The sequence below is a fragment of the Falco cherrug genome, chromosome 12, assembly GCF_023634085.1.
Source record: "Falco cherrug isolate bFalChe1 chromosome 12, bFalChe1.pri, whole genome shotgun sequence".
Classification (NCBI taxonomy): domain Eukaryota; kingdom Metazoa; phylum Chordata; class Aves; order Falconiformes; family Falconidae; genus Falco; species Falco cherrug.
In genome coordinates this window covers 9,453,653-9,476,057 of record NC_073708.1, presented here as the reverse complement: position 1 = coordinate 9,476,057, position 22,405 = coordinate 9,453,653, and the positions used below count along the sequence as shown (strand labels likewise).

Sequence of the window (22,405 nt, the reverse complement as noted above, 5' to 3'; positions counted from 1 at the left end):
CAGCCAACTAAAGAACAGATACGGCTCTTGAGCTGGATTTCGATAGTTAATGAAGTATTCCCAACCCAGCCACAAAAAAATCAGGTCTGTATTGACATTTGTCTGCATTTTCAAGAGCAGGAAAGAATTAAAAGAAACCAGTTTCAGACACCTGTTCTTCCACGGGCTTAGAATCAAGGAAAAACGTAGGCTGGGTGGCACACTAGGAGATCTCCAGTGCAGCCTCCTGCTCCCAGTAGGGCTAACTTCACCTTCGGAACAGGCTGCCCAGGGTCTTGTCCAGCCAAGTCCTCACCTGCTGGAAAAGGCTCTGAAAAATCACCTGTGAAGAGGTGTCTCTCTCCTCCTCTCATGGCTAGAGGGCTTCCACGAGCATCCTGGCAGACCTCAGGCACTCTGCAATTCCAACAGGAGAACCACACTGCAACCTCCCCATGCACACAGTGCTCTGAAACCACCAAAACTTCTCCCTTCTAGTGAAATTTCTGTACGAGATACGCTGCCACGAAAGAATCCCTTCTTGGTCAAGTCTCAAGCTTCCACGTAGCCCTAAACGTCAAATGCAAATCCTCCTTTCTCCTGTTTCTTTCCGTTCTTGAAGGAACGGATGGAAAAGTGGTAAGCATTAATATTTTAAGCAAATTAGTACTTTAACACACGGTAAGGCTTTATCCTGACCTAGAACAGGCTCAGATCAGAGTAGGAACTTGTTGATCTGACCTAGGGCAGCTCCCATTTGTTACAACACTGGTGAAGAACAAAACTCTTTTTAAATAAGAAAGATCCTGCCAGCAGACTTGAGAAACGTCAAGGTCATTCTCACGCGTAACTGACAGAAGTTCATTTCCAGTTTTCCACATCTTTGAGGCTGGACAGATTCTGAAGGGCCAAAGAAAGCAATATACTGAACTTGGTAGCGAGACCTCCACATCAAAGAACAGAGCTGAGAGCTAGGTAAAAACAGCGTGACTCTGAGGCAGCTAGCACCTCTGGGAGCCAACAACTGTTTGCAAACCACCATGTGGAGGACATACAAAGGTCAGCATCTGAAAAGGGAATGCGGTGGAGCAAGGAGAAAAGAGGAAAAAAAAACATTTGTCTGCTTCCTCTTGTATTTACTTGACCTTTGCTAAAATTACTCATTCAAGCCTTTCATCCCACACAGGCCAGACAGACACATGGTCTTACCAGTGGTCTGTGCTTCAAGTTTGTTGAACAGATCTCTCCAGGCTAGATCTTGGAAGAAGTTGTTGTATCTATAATCTACAGACCCCAGATACTTGGCCACTGGATGAGAGCCTAAGAAAGAAAGGAAAACATGAGAGTAGTTCTTCCCAGCACTGAACACAAGTGTGTTTTTTATCGGTGAGAAATTAAATTCCAAAATCAAAACTACACTAGACATCCCACAAATAAATTTCTTCAATTAAACCCAAGTAATTTAGTCCATCTTACCTCTACAAGAGCACGCAAAAAGACTTCCCAGCAGAGAGACTACTTCAACACCACTGCTATCTTTCAGTGACACCTCCCCCTTTCCCCAGCCAACTTAAATTTTAAAAAGCCAAAGAAAACAGGACTGGGAAACTGCTGAGGAAAGAAATTATTTGGAAGACACAGAGGCCCTATGGCTCCCCACTTCAGCCTCTCAGTTTTGCAAACTGCGTCCCCAGCAGCCTTTCCTGCCCACAGGCTGCAGCGCGCACACCACGGCCAGGTCACCTCTGCCAAGAGGAGTCGGGCCCCCTCCTCCAAACACCAGTCACACACCACAGCTGCTTCGCAATAGTAAGAAGAGGCAATTGTCCCCAGCCAGGGAAAACAACCCAGGCAGGCTTGTTTAACCGGTGGAGAAGGGCTACAACAAGTTCAATAAATAGGCTGTAACTAAAGACAGAAGGCAGAGTCCAAGGATTACCGTCCCCACTGAATGTTGGCATATGCGTCAGGTCCCTGCTTGCTCTAGCTATGCCTTATGGCTGCTCTGTGAGCAGGGACAGACCTCTTTGCAGAAAGTTTGTGTCTCCTGCCTCCAGCTTGCAGCCCTGGATGGAGACTTGACTTCATACTTAGACTGAACAGAAGAGCATTTAAGTGACAAACTCTGCCCTGGGAGGTGGCAAAAATTTGCTACCTTCATTTTAGGCCACATGTGTCCCCAACCAGACAATCTGCTCTTGCAACTACCTCTCCAGTTTTTCTACACAGGAGAAAAGGTATGCCAGGATTGCACTTTCCAGCCACCATATTTCAGCCATACTCTGCAGGAGTCCTGTAACATTTACCGTCAGCCATGAAGTAGTCCCAGAGTTCCTCCTAATCATCTTCTTTTCATCCTTCCTGCATACCAAATTCTCACATCAAGCCACACTTCCAGAGATTGCATCAGCTGGTAACTGGTAATGTGACAATTCCTTCCAAAAAGACCTCAGTTGCTTAACTATACTCACTATCCTCCAGTAAAGCTCATGGTGGAAAACCTCCCAGTGTCTTTTCTCAGTCCTCCAAACCAGTGCTGGTTTCCAGATTTCCAGGAAAGGTTCAAGCAGAAGGTCTCTCTGAGCTCCCCTCATCGCCATTAGAGACTGGAGCCTAAGTTCCTCCTGGACCCTCCTGATCATGGCTACTTTCAAACCCATCATTTCTTTTGCAGTGGAGTTTTCAACAGTGCACGCGGAACAGCTCTGCACCGTGCACTGGAGAAGCTTTCCCACATTCTGGGCAAACATATCACACACGGTATACGTAGTTGGAAACAAGTGCTAAATACGAGCACTCCCAAGAAGCTCTATCCATGGGAGCTAAATAAAATGCTAAAAAACCCCAAACAGCCAAAATAACCCCCAACCTTATTTTCTATGTTATTTACCCCTTTTCGGTTGTTTAATACACTGGTTTGGCCATCAGAGGAGTCTTTCAGCCATAGAATTAGAGGCACGAAGCAGGACCGAACCTCCCAGTACAGGTGCTTACAGACACTAAGCATTCCTCATCGTTAACAGACCACTGTAGGCTGACTCTTCTGTCACTGCAGCGTGCAGTTGTGGACTAACAAGGTAAAGCACTTTTGAAAAAACTCCACCATTCCCATTTCAAAGGTGCTGCTAACAGCAGAAAGTCTTTTTCCTTTAAGACGTTTACGGCATGGTCACTATTTTGTCTTGGGTGCTTTTTCAATTGTCAGAAAAGAGAGATTGCTCCTTGGTCACTTTAATGAACTGCCAGAAAGCTGGCCAGAAATAAGCACTTGATCTGATCAGGAAATACTGCAGCCTTCTATGGGAAAGGCCCTGTTAGAGAAGTTTCTATATTTAAAGTACATTTGAAAAGCATTCACAGTTCTGAACCAGGTCCATTATCAAAGTGCTTTGTTCTTTCTTTTTATTTTTAATTACAAAAGAAAGTTTTAAGATTAAAAAAACAACCCAAAACCACACTAGCTCAATCTTGTGTTGCACTTTCAAAGAGAGAATATTTTCAGACAATTAAAGACTGCAGGACAGAAAACTCTTCTGAGGCTGAGAGACAATCAGCATGTGAGGACCAAAGTCCTCAGTCACACAGGCTCTCATTCAAAGCGCATTTAACCCTGCAGAAATATTTCTTTTTGTTTTTACCCCCCCTAAAGGGCGCTCTCTCCTCTTCCTGCCAACCACTTTGGAAACAAAATGCCTCCCCCTTACAGAAGGATCCAGCTCTCTTCCTCTGCCTTTTTCATTTGACTTCTGCAAATCGCACCGCTGAATTGACAGCCTAACCCCCTACTGTTCATGGTGCCAGGCAGCAGCTTCTGACCTCTACAGCAACTGCCATCAGCTGGTCCCAAAACCTAGAAGACCAGAAAAATACAGAGAAAAAGTGTTTTTCAAATTTTTGGTTGCCTACACCACTTAAGTGCCCTGTTCACACAATCCAAGCCTCCAAACTAGACCAGCTTCTGGCATCACACCCTTGGAACACCAACGTTGCCCAGATGCCCCTGCCCACAAGCATCAGTGACCAGCTGGCTTCCCAAGGCCTCACTGCTACGACATTCCTCACATTTCTGACTACGAGATCCCTAACATTATTATCAGTTGTCTCTACTCAACACAAGTGATCCAAGCTGGATAACTTTCCAGCCAGGCAGGCTTGTTGAGCTGCTGGAAGGGCAGAAAAAGTGCTGGAAAACTGAGGGAAAAACCCAAGAACAGCACAGAGGAAAGGTCAAAAGATACACGTAATTTGAATAATTTGGACTCTCAGCAGTTTCAGAGCCTTTAAAAATTTTTTTTCAACCCTCCCTCCTCCATAAACATTTTTTGTATCAGCCTCAGGGAGGCCAGAACAGTCACTGCTTTGGGAAACACAGTGCCCAATGAATTCAAGATTTCAGCCAGAGAAAAGGCTTCTAGAACATTATTCTATGTATTCAATGTACCATGATAAAAGGATACATAAGAGCCGCCCCATGTGGGGAGGAAGTACTCAACCTCTTCCTTCAAATGAAAGGTTTACAAGCAGACTCTGGCATCAGGAACGTAAAGATGAAATTCACTCACGCAAGAGCAGTAACACAAGCATTACACAACACTAACAGCATGACATTTGCCTCATTTAACAGCCATATACCTAGCCGAAGCTTTCAGGAAGGCTGCTCCTGAGGGAACACATCACATTTAATCCATTCATCTTTCTATGAAGAAAAATAGTTCCTTATTTACCTAGAGGGATGATCAAAAATCTCATGTAGCCGAGCCAGTCTGGGGTTTTGTGAGACAGCTGCTCTACAAAGAGCCTCAATACAGCGCTGAGGTAATTCTGGGCTCCAGCCACTGCGATTTTAATTGGGTTTGGAGGCTGTGAATTGCAGTTACAGCTAAACAGAAAAAGAGGAAACATTCGTAACTGTGCTTCCAACCAGGTATTTCAGAATAAGTTAAGAAAACCCACTTGGATAACAACAACCACAGCAGAAGAGAGCTTGTTCAACACACGAGGCAACATCACAATAATTAGCAGCAGCTTGAAACATTATTAATAGAATGCAACATTGTTCAGTACTTTCTAAATTGGTCTCCTTGGTCCTTGTTTCACACATTTTGATAATCTAAAGGGCTAGAATCAACTCTCTGGATTAGGATGTACCTATTGCAACTAACTGCTGTGTCAGAGAACATACTCGGGTACACACGGCCCTCAGCAGGTATCTAGGGAATGCCCTGAGGAATTAATCGGGGTGGGGGGTGGGGGGTGGTGTACGCACCAAAAACTTGCCTATTAGCTTCGTATGTTTTACTGGTTATTAGATCTGACTTATGAGGTAGCCTCCAAAGCACAATCTTTTAAAATCACTCTTGTCGATGAAAGGAGACTTGTACCACAACACACGGCAGAACAGCAACAACTCTGCAGGGCTGGCGAGTGCTGAAGAGCCACACAACTCTGACTTCAGGAGAGTACATTGGGGAGAAGTATTGGAAGCGAGAAGTATTTCTCAGCTATTGGATGGAAAACTCCCTGGGCACTGGGGCACAGGAGTTTAGAGGCTTTTAGAGCTGAGACTCAACAAACAACACAAGCAAGGCGAGAACTTACTATCTCTGTATCCTGGAGACAATAGTGCTGAAAGCTGCCTGAATATCAGCTGAGGAGCATGTGCAGACCACTGGCAAGGTATGCTTTTGCAAGACATCTGATAGGTACTGAGGAGAGAATAGAACATTTTATAGTCCTTTTTTTGGTACAGTTTGTCATAAGAAGAAAATCTTCCTCCCCCAGCCTCCTAGGTATTCTCACACCCAAGCATAGGCACTCTCCCCATATGCAATTTGTAAGTGATACTGCTAATTCTCAAATATCTCATCCTTGTGCATCAGCCAAAGGAAAGCTCTTCCCCTAGAAAAATGGAAATGTTGCACCTTTGCAACACACACCAACACTATATCCAAAACATGCTGACAACTCTAGAACAGTAGGGGGTTTATGGCTGCAGAAAGCAGGGCAGCAGCAGGCCACTCACCTAGCAGACAACACCGGGTGTAAGAACAAATGCTGTCTACTTGCCAGCTTCTGGAACTGCAATTGCATTTCTCTCTGATTTCAGGACTTAAACGCAGTGTTCTACCAACCCTCAAGCTCTGAAAAAGGGAAGGGTGCTACCAACACACATGTTCCTCATAAGAGACTGTTTCCCCTCCATGCAGCTAACAAGAAATGAGTGAACAGAACACCCCAGGTACAGGTGGACACTTTCAAATTCTGCACTGCTAATCTATACATCCCAGCCAACGCTTCATGTCCTCTGATACTGCAGGCACAAGCTGCTAAAACTACTGGAAGATGACCTACAATGCTTTCTGTCCATCTCTAGAAGGCATTTTTTTCATCTTCAAGTAAAGAGAAACCAGAACCAGCTGGTATTTTTGCACTCTCAGATATCAAGACCCTAGTTCTTCCAGAAGCAGAAAGCCAAACCAGACAATGTAGCTCCATGAGCCTGGCACAAGTTCTACAGGCAACAGTCACCCAGTACAAATTTATTGGTCCTCTTCCACACGTACTTTGCTGCTTTCTCAGACCAAGGTTCCAAAGTGAACAACATTTTTTCCAAGCCATAACAAACCACCCCATGTTGCCAGCATAAGAAAGCACTGCTCAGGGTTCTTCTTAACACAGCCCTCACTCAGAACAGATGGGGTGACATACCTGCAGTCAGGAATCACAAGTGTGTCTGCAAGACAACAGAACTGACCTGAAATATGTTCTCCTGTGTTCACCACCTGTGCCTAGAAATCTCAGCCTAAACCACAGGTCAGTCCTCCCTACTTCCTTTGTCCCAGTCTACCACAGTTGAGAAGTAGGCTCTTCAATGCAAGGGTCTAGCTATTCCCAGCGTGCTAAACAGAAGGAATGGCATTTTGTAGAAGAGAAAAAAACCTCTCTGGAAAGACACAGGCGGCAAAGCTTTACAAGGTCCACAGCATCTCCTCTGGTCAAACGAAATCCAATCTGTAGGCACCGAACACTCAGTATGCTGCCAGCCCCCACGCACCACCACTGCTCTTCCAACCAAGCAGCAGAACCTACTTGGTTAGTGGTAGAGCTCAAGGCCTGTCCATTCCTGAGGAGGAACAGTGAAGGAGAACTGTGCTTCAGGTAACGTCTCCTGCCTTTACCTGGCCTTGCCAGTCAGAAGTATTGACAAGAATAATGTTTTCTGGCAGCTGGTCATCGGAAACCAGGATGTGATTTAGTTGGTCATACACTGTTTTCCTGGGGATCTGGAAATAAAGACACAGAGAAGAGAACAGTAGCAGATGTCAGCTCAAATCGTCACGCCACCAGCTCCAGGTCTCACAATTCATGAGAGCTGGCTGTGCATGGCTGGCCAGTGCTTGGTCACCCCATCAGCAAAGGCACACCAGCAAGCCACGCCGGCTGCTGGGACTGACACTTGTCAGCTTCTTTGATACTGCAGTATTCTGCCGGCTCCTCTATTAAGCTAGCTTGGTTTTGCTGGCCATTACTCCTTCTGCCATGCACTTTCACTTACATCACTTCATACCAACTAAGAGTTGCCCAAGGAATTTTGGGTTCATAGAAGCCAGGCACAATCTCCTTCAAGGAAGGAATTAAGTGAGCCCAGCAGCTAACAAAAGCACGGTACATACACTCTGCGCAAGTCAGTGCCCTTTTGCAATCCCTACTAATTTGCCTTATTTCACACAAGTAATTCCTCAACACATTTCTATTCATTTCTCTCATCAAAACAATCCATTCCAGTGTTTTCAGTTCATGGTGGGCTGACAAAGCAAAAGCTGCCAAAACCCAGCAGACTGGATGGAAGATACAGTATCAGCCAAGACAAAGTCCCTCCCTCCTGAAGCCCCAGGGCCCAGCTCCTTTCCAGCAGGGACAGCACTTGGACCAGAAGGAAAGAGACTGCAGGAGACAGTTGGAGAAAAGGAAAAAACTATGAGTGGCAGCAGAGACAGCAAGCTTTTTCACACCTGTAAGTGGTGTCGGGTGTCTGGAGAGCGTTCATTGTCCAGACTGTTCGCTCTCTCGTTCTGTGGTCTCACTGGCTGCCTCTCCTTCAGAGATGTGCTCCTTCCCCGACGTCCCGTCTGCTTCCCTTCAGACCTGCTAGAGAAATGTGCTTGCATTCCAGAGCTGCCTCATACCCGAGTGAGATACATCCCTCAAATCCCAGATCACCAAGTCTGGCAAACTCAACAATGTGAGTGGATGCACTGAGGAATCACGCACGTAGATCTGAGCTAGCTTGAGACCTGCTAATTCTGCTTCTGATAGCGCAAAGCACGTGACTCGGCTACACAGCATGTTCCCAGCACTCCCAGGCAGACTTCCACAACCCATGCTAAGACCCACACCACCACCCTGCTGTGGCTACACCAGCATAATAGGATCCAGCCGTACGCACTGCAGTCACACACCCAAAAGCAGCACAGGAATACCTGTTCAAAAAGAACACCTACTTTCTTGCAAATGACCAGAGAAACTCTGTGGTGGGGTTGCTGAAGCCCACGTTCACTACTCTATCTGGGAAGGTTTAACAGGACATGTTAGTCTTGACAACCACCTTTAAGGCTAAAATCTGCATCAGATGTTGACATAGCAACAGTATCTTTGAGCAAGCAGCTCCAGAGTTTTATAAAAACCTCCTTGGACACGGAATGGGTACAGCACAAGAGACAAGAGCAACCTCAGAGCAATGCTGCCCTTCAGGGTTCTGAGCATTCATCTATCAAATGCTCAAGACCCATCTCTTAAGTGCCTGAAAGCAACAATGGTGTCCTTGCAGTCAATGGCTTAAGGCCACCCAGAACAAATGCTAACAAGCTGTCCAGACTTCCCAAGAAGCCCTGCAGCAGGCGCAATGCTGTGTCACCGCCGTACCTGGTGGACGGGATAATGAGGGACTCTGTCTTAGTGATCTTCCCGCTGGGTGGGAGCTTCTCAACAAACACATCTGGTGTGGGAAGTTCAGCTTCCTGGACCTCAGCTTGCTGGTTAGATTCCTGTAAAAACACAAAGAACTGAGTGATCAGGAACAAACCCTTGCCTCTGTCTCACTACCACAAGAGCTGGCAGGAGGCACCCCAGCTTAGCTCTGGCTGGGGCACATTCAACCTGCCTCTTCAACATGCTACCCCCTGCCAGAAGGCAGAAGCCAATACTGGCTATCTGGGGCTCCCTCCCAAGGGAGCTGGAGGTAGGAAAGGTGCTCAGATACACTGTTTGGAACCGGTACTCTCCCAGCTCGAAGTCAGGGACATGCCACCTCCATGCAATGCAGATTAATTCAGCTTACCCAAATGAACTAGTGGAGAGAGAAAGTCATGGGAGAAATGTTACAAACAGCACGGCCCCAGTAGAGCAAGCAACCCAGGACCAGCTTGATTTCTGCCAATTCAACTTGAAGTAATACTTCCGTCTGATAAGATGGAGAATACCTTCCAGGATTGTACACGTGCTCAGCAGCATACTTCGGGCCAGCCTTCCCCAAACCAAGAGAAAGGCTGTTTAACCAGAAGGCCATGTAAAGCATTTTGGTTTCGAAAGGCTGAAAGACAACAACCTTCAACAACTAAGGTCAGGAGGAGAGCTCCGCATCATCTTCACTGCATCTAATGTTATCTACATAAGTTGTGTTGCACGTGCAACTATATGGACGGACAGACACATGCCACAGAATGCAGTTCAAAGTTGACACCCAAACTGTCAGGAGAAATATTAACAAGTGTGCTTTCAACTTACATAAGAGACAGTGTCAGAAATACTGTCGCCTGCATGTTTGGTTCCAAGACTCTTTGTCTTTTCAGGCACTTCTACCTGCTTGAGAGGAAAAAAGTCATTAGCAGCTGTGGCACCAGCACAGTTTTCAGCCACACTCTGGATGAAGCTGTTGGAAAGACACACTTCTCCATTCAAACATTGCACAGCTCTGCAGGATGGCCAGGAGCGCTTCCTGCCCACACCAGGACCCAGGGCATTAGTGTGGGATGAAACAAAGCAGTAGGTGATGCACAACACACAGTAGAGACAAGGAAGCGCCCTGGAATCGGACTGGTATCCTATGCGCCTAATATGCCCATCCATGAGGGGATGGAAAAAGGGGTGAGCTGCTCCTCAGTGTTCACTCCCAGCCACCATGGAAAGTATCCCAACAACAGTAAGCTTCTTCCCAAACAGTGTCAAGGAACCCTAAAATTCCCAGGCAACATCTCCCACCCTGGCAGTCATTTCAAGTATACGGGAAACTGGAGCTAGTCGTACCATTAGCAAGTATTCAATATATAACTGAAAGATGTTCCCTTAATATGCTTTTCCCTTTTGCTTTAGAAAAACCCAAAACACCACCAGTGCCCCGCCATCCCCAAAAAACCTCCACACAACACCACAACAAACATGTTTTCATAGCAGAAAATTTGTATCTCTGCATTCAATTCTTTGGAGGAGATCAGAAAGGGTGCTTTAATTTAGATATACAAATAGAGACAGTGCAGGTCTGCTATATTGCCTGCAGATAGATGACCTTCTAGAAACATGACTTACAGGGCTTGATGGCTCTCTCTGGCTCCTGATGCTGTGGATGCTACCAATTTCCGTCTGAGAGCTGGAGTGTGACAGTCCTTCAAAATAAGGTCTGAATAAGGAAAGCAAAACCGGTTTCTTACTATCAAAAACACTAACAGAGGAAGTCCACCACATTCACACCAAAGCAACATGACTGTTCCCAGGGCGCCTTACTGCTCCCCAATGGTGCCAGTAAAATTTATAGGCCACTTTTGAAAGGAGTGGGGAGGTGTCCAAGACAGCAAGAAAAGCCAAAAATTCCAAGGACCTCTGTGTAGCCCTGACGCTGACTGACTGACCGACCTCTAATCTAATGGATCCAACATGTCACTTGTCACGCAGCAGACCATATTTATAAAGTTCTTACTAGGAATGCTTGCATGCTCTCACACTACACACCAAACAGAGACTCTTGTTTCCATAAAATCCAGGGTTGGCACGTGGCTGCAGCATTTTCCCACAGCAGAACAGAATGCACATTCAACCCACACAAGCAGTTGTGTACTCACCACCCCAAGCACCAGGTGTAAAGTTTCACACTGCAATTCTTGTTTCAGCTTTGCAAATGCTGACTGAACTACATGCCATTCCAGACAGGGTCTAGCTCTTGACTGAAATACAGCAAGCAGAGTTACTGCCCTCCACGGATACTCTGCCTCTGTGGGTAAAGTGACTCTTGGTGTTAATATGCATTTTATTTCCAGCTTGCATCTGGATTTGGCTGCCAGCCCTAGGATCCAATTACACATCTGCTCAACAAGATAAGGTAGCGCATAATATCAGATTGCGCTTCCACATAAAAAGGCAGCTCATCACATTACGCTACAAGGCTCAATTACAATTTAAGGAACTGATTTATTTTTTGTTGTTGTTGCAGGAAAAACCTGCAAGATACAAACACGAGAACTGGACGCAGCAAACCACAAAGTGTCTCCCCAGGACCAGACACTTACTCCAGCAATAGGTTCTTACTCCAGCAATGACATATCCCAGAACAGTTAGCTTGCCGGCTCCAGGGAACAGGGCATGAGCTCTCTGTGCATACAGTACCACATTTTGGCTTGCTTCATTCAAAGCAGCTGCTCACCACAACACATCTACTTTCAAATCCCTTCAAGGTAAGGGCTACCAACTAGCAATATACTGGGTCAAGCTCCAAATGCCTTTATAAGCCACCAGCCCCATCACTTACCACTGCTGTTGCAGTTCATCCTTGACATCTGCTGGCTCACTGATAGGGAACAAGTCACTCCAGACTCAGAATCTATTCTTGGTCCAACTAGGTTATTCCACATTAATTAGGGTATTATGACACCTGGTAATTAGCTGGCATTTAGCAGATCCTGTACTGACCAACTGCAGTAGCAGGCTTTGCTTGTTTCAGAGCCATCACAACACTGAAGGCCTGAGCATGCAATTACATGCCAGCAGCTCAAACAGTCTCATGTTTTCAGTCTTTATTTGGCAGGGACACGACACAGCTCTCTTTACTCAGGGTTCTGCATCTGTTTTGAGACCCTGAGACAGTGATCCTCGGCTCAGCTCCGCAGTGCTGCTATTGCCTATACGTCAGTGCCCACAAAAGCTGGTTGAGAACAGGCTTGCGTGTATCTACATGTGCTGCATCCAGCCCCCTTGTTTCCCCTGAGGAACTCCTTTGTTTCCCACGGTTCTGCTTCCTTAATCCCTGCAAAGACTCTCTTTCCACACATTCTCTTATCAGCTTTTCCAGAAAGAACAGCCTGCCTTGTCCATCCCTGTCTCTGCTTCTGCAGCTTCCAACCCCATCTCCTTCTGCCTTAGATTTCTCAGCTGTTCCTACCACCTCTTCAAAACACCTGTGTACACAGTTTAACTATTGCCTGCCTGGCAGCAGCTCCTGCCCCTGTGCTCAGGTGGCAGGGCAGGCAGAACATCTGCAAAGGGAACAAGGGAAAAAAGACACCAAAGGGAAGTCAGACACCACCTACACACCCCCCCCCAGCTCACAAGCAGTCATCCACGTAGTAACAACACACACTTGGGCTCTGACACCGGGTCAAAGAGGTGGGGGGAAGGATGGAGGGGTGTGAATAGAAACGTCTAACTTGTGCTAACACTGCGCATGGTCTCTCTCCAGCCCAGCATCAGCCACTCCACACTTACTTTAACTTTGGCTTTGGAGTGCTCAAGACGCTGTCATCATCCTCCATTTCTGGCCCGCTGTCACTAGGGTTCTCTATATCCAGTGTGTCATACAGAAGGTCCAAATCCTCCTCAACCTCTGGAACATGCTCCGCCGGGTCCTGCTCTGAATCCAGAACCTACACAGAGGACAAAAGCGGGTATCGCTGACTCTGCTAGGAGCCAGAGTGATCCCATGCCACCCCGGCTCCCCAGAGGGCTGCAGTACACCAGCTTGTGAGGGAGATTGTGTTCCTGGTGCAAGGATACTATATCCAACAGAAACACTGGAGTATGTATATAAGAAGTGCTTGTTTTGGGTCAAGCTTCTCAGTGCCTGGTTAAGTAGGAGTTACCTAACTGGACTAAGAAGCATACCCAAAAAAGCCATAGATTATGTCTATTATTCAACCCCATTCTATAAACAAAGCTTTTAAAAGGCCCAAAGTTTTTAAAAGGACAAAGTTGCCACGCTCCCCCGATTTGGTACCCAAGCCGGCAGAAATGACAACAGTGTCCACAGGAGGCGCCTGAAGCCCGGACAAGGATCAGCTGCCACCCATATGGAAAGCTGAAGAGAAGAGATTCTCACACAAAACTTCGTGGGCTGCTTCACATATACACCAGAGTAAGCAGGCAGCTGGGCACAGTTCTGAGCTTGCTTTTCGAGTGGCAGCTGCAGAGAAGCAGCAGCTCAGCTGGCTGAGACCTCAGCTATGGGTGCTGACTCTGCTGAGCTAACTTGGGAAGAACAGCAAAGCTAACAGGGCTGTTTGGAAGCGTAAGGAAGCATGAGGAGCTACTCCTTCCCACAAGCCACAAAATCAGCACACAGCCGTACAGCCAATTGAGATCTTAACTGTTTCTATACTAGACAGGTGACGTTACACAGATTTCATGGGTTCTGGATCTCTTTCATTCTCAGCTCTGACCAGACAACTGACTCTCCTGTGGATCTGTGTTTCCCTATCCAAGTTTTTCATGTCTCGCCTGGCTGTTCTAGCAAGATGATCAAACAGGCTGGGATTTAACTTCACAAGCAACATACACTGTAGACTACTTGCCTTTGAAAGGGTCAAAGATAATTTCAAAGCAGTCTGCAAAACTAATTGGGTACACACGTGATTGCCAAAATCTGCTTTTGATAAAACTCGATGTAGAAAATGTTTGATGACATTTTAAAGTTGGCCCTCAAGCCTCCATGCAAGGCCAGGGTGCAAGGAAAGGTCACATCTACCGCAGACTTGAAAACAAAACGAAGGGAACTAGGGACAAACAGAGGAGTGTTCCTGAAGACTAAGGCAAGACGCACCAAGCAGAGGGCAACACACAGGACAGGAAGGCTTACAGAACTAATTACGTACCTCGTCAGACACTTTAAACCTCTTCAGTAATGCCACAACCTTCTGTTTGAAGTTTTGTTGCTGCAAGTCAAAGACACTTTCACGTAAGTAAAGCATTAAGTGAACTGTTTTCTCCTGGTCTACAAGAACCCCAGACATATCTGACACTGGTGCTCTAGCTGCCGCTTCAAGTCAAACAACTCCTGGCATCACAAACCAAGCCACTGCTATTCTTATGTTGAAATCAGCTTTTCCACACCTGTGATACTTCCTTTTCTGCATAACAATAAGCTACGTCCCATTCCACCAAGAAATACAAACCTTCTGGCCCTGACTGATGGCACACTGCTCTTGTTTGGACACACAGTGGATAGCAAATTATTTTATCTGCCAGATCATCTCCTGTACCCTGTTTGATATTTCTGGCAAAATATCTGGGAGTCAATTTTTCTGATTCTTAACGTGGGTGAGCCAACACAGGCATCTACCCACTGACCCAAAGCTCAAATATGTTTTCTACCAACCAAGCACTGTGTTTTCCAGCAGCCTGCAGTTCATCCTCGCAGGCTTATTTATTTGACTAGCAGCACCGCAGAAAAGTTGTGGGGCCTGTCCTTAGTACTTGCTTATCAGAAAAATGCTTTCTGAGTCTGTTACCCCCAGATCCTGGACACAGCAGGCACCAAGTGCAAAGCAACACAAGCCAAACTGCTGCACTCCCCTTGTGTTTACTTGCCCCCATGAGCAAGCGAGCTCCCTCTCTTGCAGGACCAAACAGCTGAGATTTGCCACCAGCTGCCCAGCTCTTCTCTGTCTCGTCTGACCAAACTAAGTATGCACACCCTGAAGAAAAGGAAGATGAGAAGGGCCCTGGTGTGAGCGCTGGTACACAGCATTTGAGGTGGCACCTCTGTGTCAGGAGGAAAGGGAGGAGAAAACAGCTGGCACCAGGCCACTCTTTAGCAAAGTTGCTCATTCGCTGGCTCTCCTGTACCTCCTCTGAGCTCTTCTTACGAATCCAACTGCCTGCTCCCACTCTGACCTCAGACACTTCATGCCGTCCCACACCTCCAAACCTAGCCCTTTACCTCTGAACTCAAATCCTGCAAGCTGCAGCCACCTTCTAGACAGCTGAAGTTTAGGTGAAATAAATCCACCAGGCCTCAAACAAGACTGCCCTATTTCTGTCCCCAACACACGTGTGAGGCTGAGATGCTCCGAGAGTCGTCCTCTGTCTCAGGAGGCCAAGCACAACCGTCCATCACACAGACCAGCACGGCAGTCTGTGGAGGGAGGACACACAGCACACAGTAGCTAAGGTGCCATGGCCAGAGGTGTCTGCTGGCCTGAATGGTTTGACAGTTGGCAGACAGGGAGGCCTAGTTTGGAGCTGGACTGATGTTAACTTAATTGGCAGCACCAAACCCAGTTTTGGGCCAGCCCTGCACACTGGAAATTCACTGTCACTTCAGAGGTCAGGGCTAGACAGACATTATTATTATGAGGAAGTTGCCTGCTTAATAACCAAGTGGTGTGTTTTGTCCTAGCTGGTCACTGACTCTTGAAAACAACACGAAGGACACCAAGGATATGAACTAGCATGCTCCTGGTCTCACAGACAGGATCCTTTTAATACCAGATTCAGGTCAAAACAGGGGTTATTTCACACCTTATCAAAACATGGATTTCAGAAATAGCCTCACAAGAAGGCACAACAATCTCCAAACTTACTCCTAAGTCCAAAAAGAAACCTAGCCCCATCCTGTTGATTCTGAATTACTGTCATCACAGACATGCACACCTGTGTGAGCAGAATTTTGGCATGGTCAAGCACAAGTCACTGCTCCACAGAGAAGTGCAGCTTTGCAAGCATATGCATGCTTGCTGTAGAGGGTGAATAGCTGCATGCAACTTGCCAAAGCTTTCAACATGCAGCTACTTCTTCTGCCTCAGCACCACAAATACCACCTCAGGTTTATCTGACAGGCTCTAGCCCCTGACTCAACTACTTCATTTTGAAACCTCCCACTGGCCTCTCCCATGCAGAGCACAAGCAGAAGAGATTCCCTTCACTGAAAGCTACTTTCAGGACTTACATGAGCATGGATCCTGCACTGGCTTCTTTAGGGGGGGTGGAATTTCATACACTTACGTGATTTTTTGGAGCTCCTTAACCTTGCAGCCAAAGGACACTCAGGACAGCACATACATACACCTTGGACTGCCCTACTCCCCGAACTGGCTGCTTTTTTCTAGCTCTTCACACACTGTGACCATGCCCCCATGCTCTCTGCTGGGCCAGCATGGCTGGTACTGCTGCTCCCATAAGCCACATGCACTGTGTATCTTGGCCAGACCCCATCAGTGTTAGTAAAACTAATTTCCACCGACCCTGGTTATGGACGTCGTTCTTACTATCGATCTCCGCTGCTTCTTGGGCTTCCCCAGCTCGTACTCATCATCATCCAAATCCTGAACAGAAAGAGGATTCCTGTGTTACCTTTTGTGATTCAGGGACACATGAGCATTTAAGTGCTAAAAATTTTCCCTCTGTGAAGATGAACCTGCTGCTCTGTCTTCCAGGCATTCAGCATTTGCCTTAACTGCAGTTACGATGGCAGAGGGAAAAGGAAGCGAACCATGTCTGCAGAGGGTCAGGAATAACAGCCTGGAGAAGCAAAACAGCCCTACTTTTGCATTCAAGGCAGCAGGATAATCACAGCCCCACATTTCAGTGGGTTCCTCTCTCAGTACACTTCCAGAGATGGAAGGCAGGTGATGCCAGAGTCTGAAGGCAAATAAGACCCAAACTCAAAAGCATCTCACATCTACCCAGGGGGTTCTCTGTAAGGACCTGTTTTGTAGAAGGTATTAAAGACTAAAGACTGTCAGACCCCACTGGCCAATTAACTACAGCTGGGGATCTAGTTGGGCTCTTTGAATCCAATCAGCATTACAGAAGCCTTGACCATTACACAAGGATGCTAATGTTTTCGTGTTTAAAGGGAGCTCAAGTCCAAACACATGAACAGATAAATCACAGCATGATGGAAGAAATGGGTTACTCTGCAGGCCTTCCTGCCACAGCTAAACACTTGGTGACAGTCTCGCACTGTCATGGTTTAGCTAAAGAAATAGGCTTTTAGTTTCAAGCACGAGCTGAGAGTGTACACACTCTGCTGAAGCTCTCACAGTGAGAAGCCATGCCCTAAACAGTACCTGGCCCTGTACGGCATCATCACTGGCCTCCTGCTCAGAAGAGAAGCTCTCGTACTCTTCCTCGGAATAGTTGTCTGAAAGGGAAGGAAAGAGGGGAGAGATCCCGTGAAACTCCTTTAAGGTGAGGGGACAGTCACATCTCAGGAGCAGAGAAGGCCAACTAACAGTCGCAAATCAAGAAAGGAGGCACACAGGGAGACGCCTGCTAGTTTATTTTCTACCTGTGCTAGACCAGTGAGATGGGAACCACCTGGAGGTAAGGAACAAGGAGAAACACATCTAATAGGAAGGAAGGACCAGCGCACAGATAAGGGTCCTTGAAACACCACCCCCTTTTACCCTGGAAAGAACCACCTGTTAGGCAGCAGCAAGTAGAGAGGTTTCTCCACAGGGGAAGTTTCCTCCTAACTCGGGCGTAACTGGCTTAAAGGAACAAGTAAGACATGCCAGGAGAGTCTGGATCCTGTACTGAAATGACACTTCAGGTGAGCTGCCTGGCCTCAGGCAACAACAAAGCATTTGCATGCACTACCTTCAACTGGTCACTCTTCTAGCAGCGAGCAAAGGGCTGGTACCACATAAAAAGATTGTCACAAGTAGAAACCCAATGACTTCCCTATACAGTGCACAGCATGGATTTACACTCATTAAACAGGCTAAAGTCCACAGCAAAACACGTTGCAGGTCTCATCTAAGCTAACATGATTTATTGTAGAATACTGAAAGGAAAAGGAAGTTCGAAGAGTAGCTTAATCATGAATCTCCTGAATACACCACTGTTAGCCAGGTGAGAAGTTACAGGTTCTCAACACACCTACCAGTAATGCTGGAAGAGTGTTGGTGAGAACACAGCTAACCCTTGCTGGATGGCTCAGCCCCAGTGTGATATGCAGGAGAAGCTTTGACAATTCAAACCCCCACTCCTGTCACACTCCGCGCTCACATAGCAACAGGTTTGCAAAGTGAGTTATCTTTGCATCAATCAGTTACAGACACAGCAGTCCCAGGAAGCATCTAAGCCCAGATGGTGTTTAACTCCAGCAAGTTCAGAAGACACTGGTCCTCAGAGTATGTGGTCCTACTCTTACCTGTAGACTTGATTTTCTGGCTGGCCTGCATAGTGCTGTCTTCGTGGTCAATCGGCTGACTTGACAAGGAGAAGATCCAGATTTCTGCTACCTTCACTGCAGCCTCTTTGATGTTGCTGAAAAGGCTCAGAACCTGACCACCTTCTGTTGGGTGCTGCATGACCTGGGACAGAAATCAAGCAGTAGAAATCTGCATTCAAATGTATTTAAACCTCCATTATTTGCATGCTACAGGAGTTATTTATGTTAGTGGAGTTACTCCACATTTCCAAGTACAGAAGCAAGCCAACACCCTGCAACTGCAGGAGCCACTTGCAGGCAATACACAATGCTAGTTGAGATTTTATTTGACTACTAATGTAAGTGATGGAAGGAAAGAAAAAGCATTCCGAGCTTGACAGTTGATTAGTTCACCCTTGAAGGAAAATACTTGACTACCTCATTACCATGTATTTGCTTCCACAGCACAGTACTGATTTGAATTATCAAGTTACCAACCTTCTGAACACCTAATTAAGGAACTCAATTTTGTGTTAAAGCGCTGCAGAAGAGCCGGTAAAGGCAAAAATTCTTGGTGAGGTACAATGCAAAGTGCTTCCTAAAGCAAAAATCCCTGCTCCAGAGAGCTGACACCTGAATCTCAAGACGAGCTGGCCACCCCAGGATAATGAAGCAGTGGGTCACAAAAAACAAGACAATGGTGGATTCAGAGGGACACCTCTGTGTGGGTTTCTCCTTTGTTTGCCACCCCCAGCTCACAGGGCTCTTCCTAAGAACCTAAGACTTATGTTCTTCTCTTGCCCCACCAAAATCAGAAAGTGCTTTTCCATGTCTGCACCTCAGCTTCCTAACACACGACAGGCTGCTTCACATGGCTTTAAGACCTGAGCTGATGAGGAACATGTGCCTCCCTGCTCTTGAGCTCTGCTCAGACTCACAACTCCAATTCATTGCTTTGTTTCAACAGCTAACTTTTTTTTTTTTTTTTAAATTTTAAGAAACACATCTGTGCTGTTTAGGGGTCATTACAGTATAAACTGCAAAAGGTGCATGTGTCTAAAATTTGTTTTCCTGAGGTCTTCAATTTCAGAAATATTCCAGATGAGCTGGAGAGCAACCATTTCCTAACAAAGTGAACCTTTGAAATTTTTTCACCTTCTAACCTCAGTCAGCTGACATTACAAAAAGACTTAAGAAAAACCACATGCAGCAGCAAATAGCCAACACTTAGAAGTTCACTGATGGGTCTAATTAACGGCCCCACGTGTTTTCTGCCTTACAGCAGTATTTAATTTCTAGTTCTTAAACAAATCAAACGCACTACAGAATAAATGTGAGCTATAATACCACAAATCAGAATTTGGCCAACTGAAATGGGAGTTGTTCACCATTTTACTGCAAGTCTAAGGGAAGCTGAACTCATGCACAAGGAGTGGTCTTTAAAATTAATTATTTTATATAGTAATAACTCACCACACCATAACACTAGCTTATTTTGGATGGAAACTATTTGTTGACAGAATGCAGTCTGATGAAAAATACTGGTATAAGCTGAACTTGCTACTGCTAAGCCCATTCTAAACACTCAGAAACAGAAACAGCAGAGATTAAACAGGGCGTGAAATAATGAAGCATGGAGCTAAGCCATTCAGAAAGCCTTAGTGAATAATTTATCCATACTTGATTCCAGCACTAATTTTCAGGTGTAAATCTGAAAATTTTATCATTTAACTCTCATGAATTGAACTCCACCTGAATTACCAACAGCCATGAAAAAAGAATTGCAAAGGGTGTTTCAAGCAAAATGAAACTACTTGATCCTGAACTCTCATCCGGTGGCACAGAGAAGCACAGCAGACCTTGCTTTTACATTTCTTAGGGCTAGAAAGCTTGTCTGAGTGATACTATCTGTTGTGTTCTGCACTTATGATCTCCCTAACTCTGAAAAAAACCCATACAACAACAACAAAACCCTCAAAAGCTAATAAATTAGCCTCATGAAAGCTTTAGCTATCAAGATACTATCCAGAAAATGTCCAGTATTATTACTCAGTAGTAATATCTGAATGCTGATTACAGTTACTAAGGCTTCTATATGAAATCCCACCAGGTTATTCCCAATGAGTGAAAGTGACAACGCTGGGTTTAAAGAGAAGGGAAAACATCCACCTTTGTAAATAGTGATCATGTCAAACAATGCTCACCTCAGCCATGTTGATAGACCCCACGGCCAGAGTCTTGTAGCCTAAAATGGTTCGGTTCTTGTACCGCTTCCGCCGCTGCAGCATGATCTGAAGCTTGTTGCCTTCTCTCTTCAAGAAGTGAGGGTACTGTGGTTGGAAACACAATGGAATTTATTATGTCTGCTGTTTATCCATCTCCCAGGCTGCCTGCTTCACAAGTAAACTCAATTCTCAGGGACTAACCTCAGGGCTTTCAGAAGTGCCTAAGCTAGCTTGCACTCAGCGGACAATCCTTCATCGTCCCAAGGAAGCCTTCATCTCTGCCCAGTTTGGGATCAGCTGAGCCCAAGCCTGGTTCCAGAGTGATGAGCCGCCGCCAGGAGATGCTTCCCCCAACAGCTAGAAGAGGTTGCCCAGAACTGGAGCCCCAAAGGTGCTGCCGGGGCACGGGCTGCCCTGCACAAACACAGCAGGCAGCACGCAGTGGCAGGGACAGCTGCAGACCCCCCCCGCCTCTTGGCAGGAGACTGCCCTCCCTCCAGCACAAGGACACTTCTCTGTGTTTGACCCTCTACTGCACATGTTTAAGAGCCTATCGTGCTCTGAATGGCAAGCAAAAAGAGGCACGGCTATGAAGAGCCCCAAGGACTTGCTGATGCCTCTTGGTAACGCGCCGATTCCCTCCAGGACGATATGGTCTCCTTGAGGCACAGGGCTCTTGCAGCTGACAGTGTTTTCAAGCATTAACATACTCAAACTTCTGTTCCTCAAAGTGGTTGTATTTTACATAACTGAGTCAAGAAAAGCCCTGTCTTACTGCCAGGCTATGTTGCAAAGATATAAATCCTTCCAAGACACGTTCCGTACAAGAAAATACATTTACCTCCCCAAAACCTCCCCCAGAACAGAGAGGCTGTGAAGTCAAGCAGAGACCATCAGGGAAAGAGTAAGGTTAACCACGCCATCTCAGTTTGCCCTGCTTATCTGCACAGAGTAACAGTGCACTCAGGTCCTGCTTTCTGCCAGAATACTTGCCAGCACGCTGACAGTCCCCAGGGGACAGCTCACCAGCTGTGGGAGGAAGGAGTCATGCAATGGAAGAGAAATCTTCAAGAAAAGATACAGCAGCCACCTGACCAGTCTCATCCCGAGAACAGAGGTGAATGGGACACATGTTCCAAGTATACAAAATATGTAGCACTACGTAACCTGTAGACAGGAGAATCTGATCGCAGGGATCTCAAATAGGACATTCCCGGGTGAAGGATACCTCTCTCACAGGCAAGACCTGCATTTCCCCCCCCCCCGCCTTGGGACATTATGAAAATAACTTCCTGCCCATCAAAACACTTGATAAATACAAATGCTGAGAGCCACGACAAAGCCAGAGATATTAATTTGCAGTCCAGAGCAAGCCTGACTGCTATGCGGAGAGCTGAGAACAGTGGTCACATAAACAAGCAGAATACTAATTACCTGATTGCTCTGCAAGGGCAAGATTTACTGTGCATTGCATGAGGAAGCAGCCCTGCAGAGGAACAGCAGCCCACATGATTAGAAGAACCTCAAAACACACCTGCATCCAGACACCAATGGAGCCTGTGACTTTACAGATGTGAAACAGGCTCCATGTCCCTGAACAGGGATAGAAGAAAGTTATCAAGGGGAAGGAGCAAGAGGGGCTCAAAAAGCCATAGGCACCTTTTGCATTCAATTTTTCCATCTCCTTGCCTCTGGGGCCCTTCCACATGTTGGATGGGTGCAGGGGAGAGGGTCTCCTTGCTCTCAGCTCAAAGCACCTGAGCCACACCAAGGCTGCAGCTGAAAT

The 22,405-nt window shown here is 46.4% G+C and overlaps 1 protein-coding gene across 12 annotated transcripts in view; it reads right to left on the bottom strand.

Annotated features, from left to right (window-relative positions):
- The window catches only part of PACS2 (phosphofurin acidic cluster sorting protein 2), an 83,472-nt gene that overhangs the window by 25,483 nt on the left and 35,584 nt on the right, over positions 1–22,405 (bottom strand). For 4 of the 12 annotated variants that reach the window (XM_055724540.1, XM_055724546.1, XM_055724551.1 and 1 more), the window contains 14 exons: positions 20,599–20,724; positions 18,395–18,557; positions 17,307–17,380; positions 16,479–16,559; positions 14,109–14,168; positions 12,727–12,884; positions 10,561–10,651; positions 9,763–9,840; positions 8,902–9,023; positions 7,992–8,127; positions 7,158–7,262; positions 5,578–5,684; positions 4,704–4,858; positions 1,189–1,299 (listed from right to left, as the gene is read on the bottom strand). In XM_055724540.1, coding sequence (XP_055580515.1) covers positions 1,189–1,299; positions 4,704–4,858; positions 5,578–5,684; positions 7,158–7,262; positions 7,992–8,127; positions 8,902–9,023; positions 9,763–9,840; positions 10,561–10,651; positions 12,727–12,884; positions 14,109–14,168; positions 16,479–16,559; positions 17,307–17,380; positions 18,395–18,557; positions 20,599–20,724 — 1,567 coding nt within the window. The remainder of the gene's footprint in view (positions 1–1,188; positions 1,300–4,703; positions 4,859–5,577; positions 5,685–7,157; positions 7,263–7,991; positions 8,128–8,901; positions 9,024–9,762; positions 9,841–10,560; positions 10,652–12,726; positions 12,885–14,108; positions 14,169–16,478; positions 16,560–17,306; positions 17,381–18,394; positions 18,558–20,598; positions 20,725–22,405) is intronic. The other 8 variants (XM_055724542.1, XM_055724547.1, XM_055724543.1 and 5 more) reach the window with 6 other exon arrangements.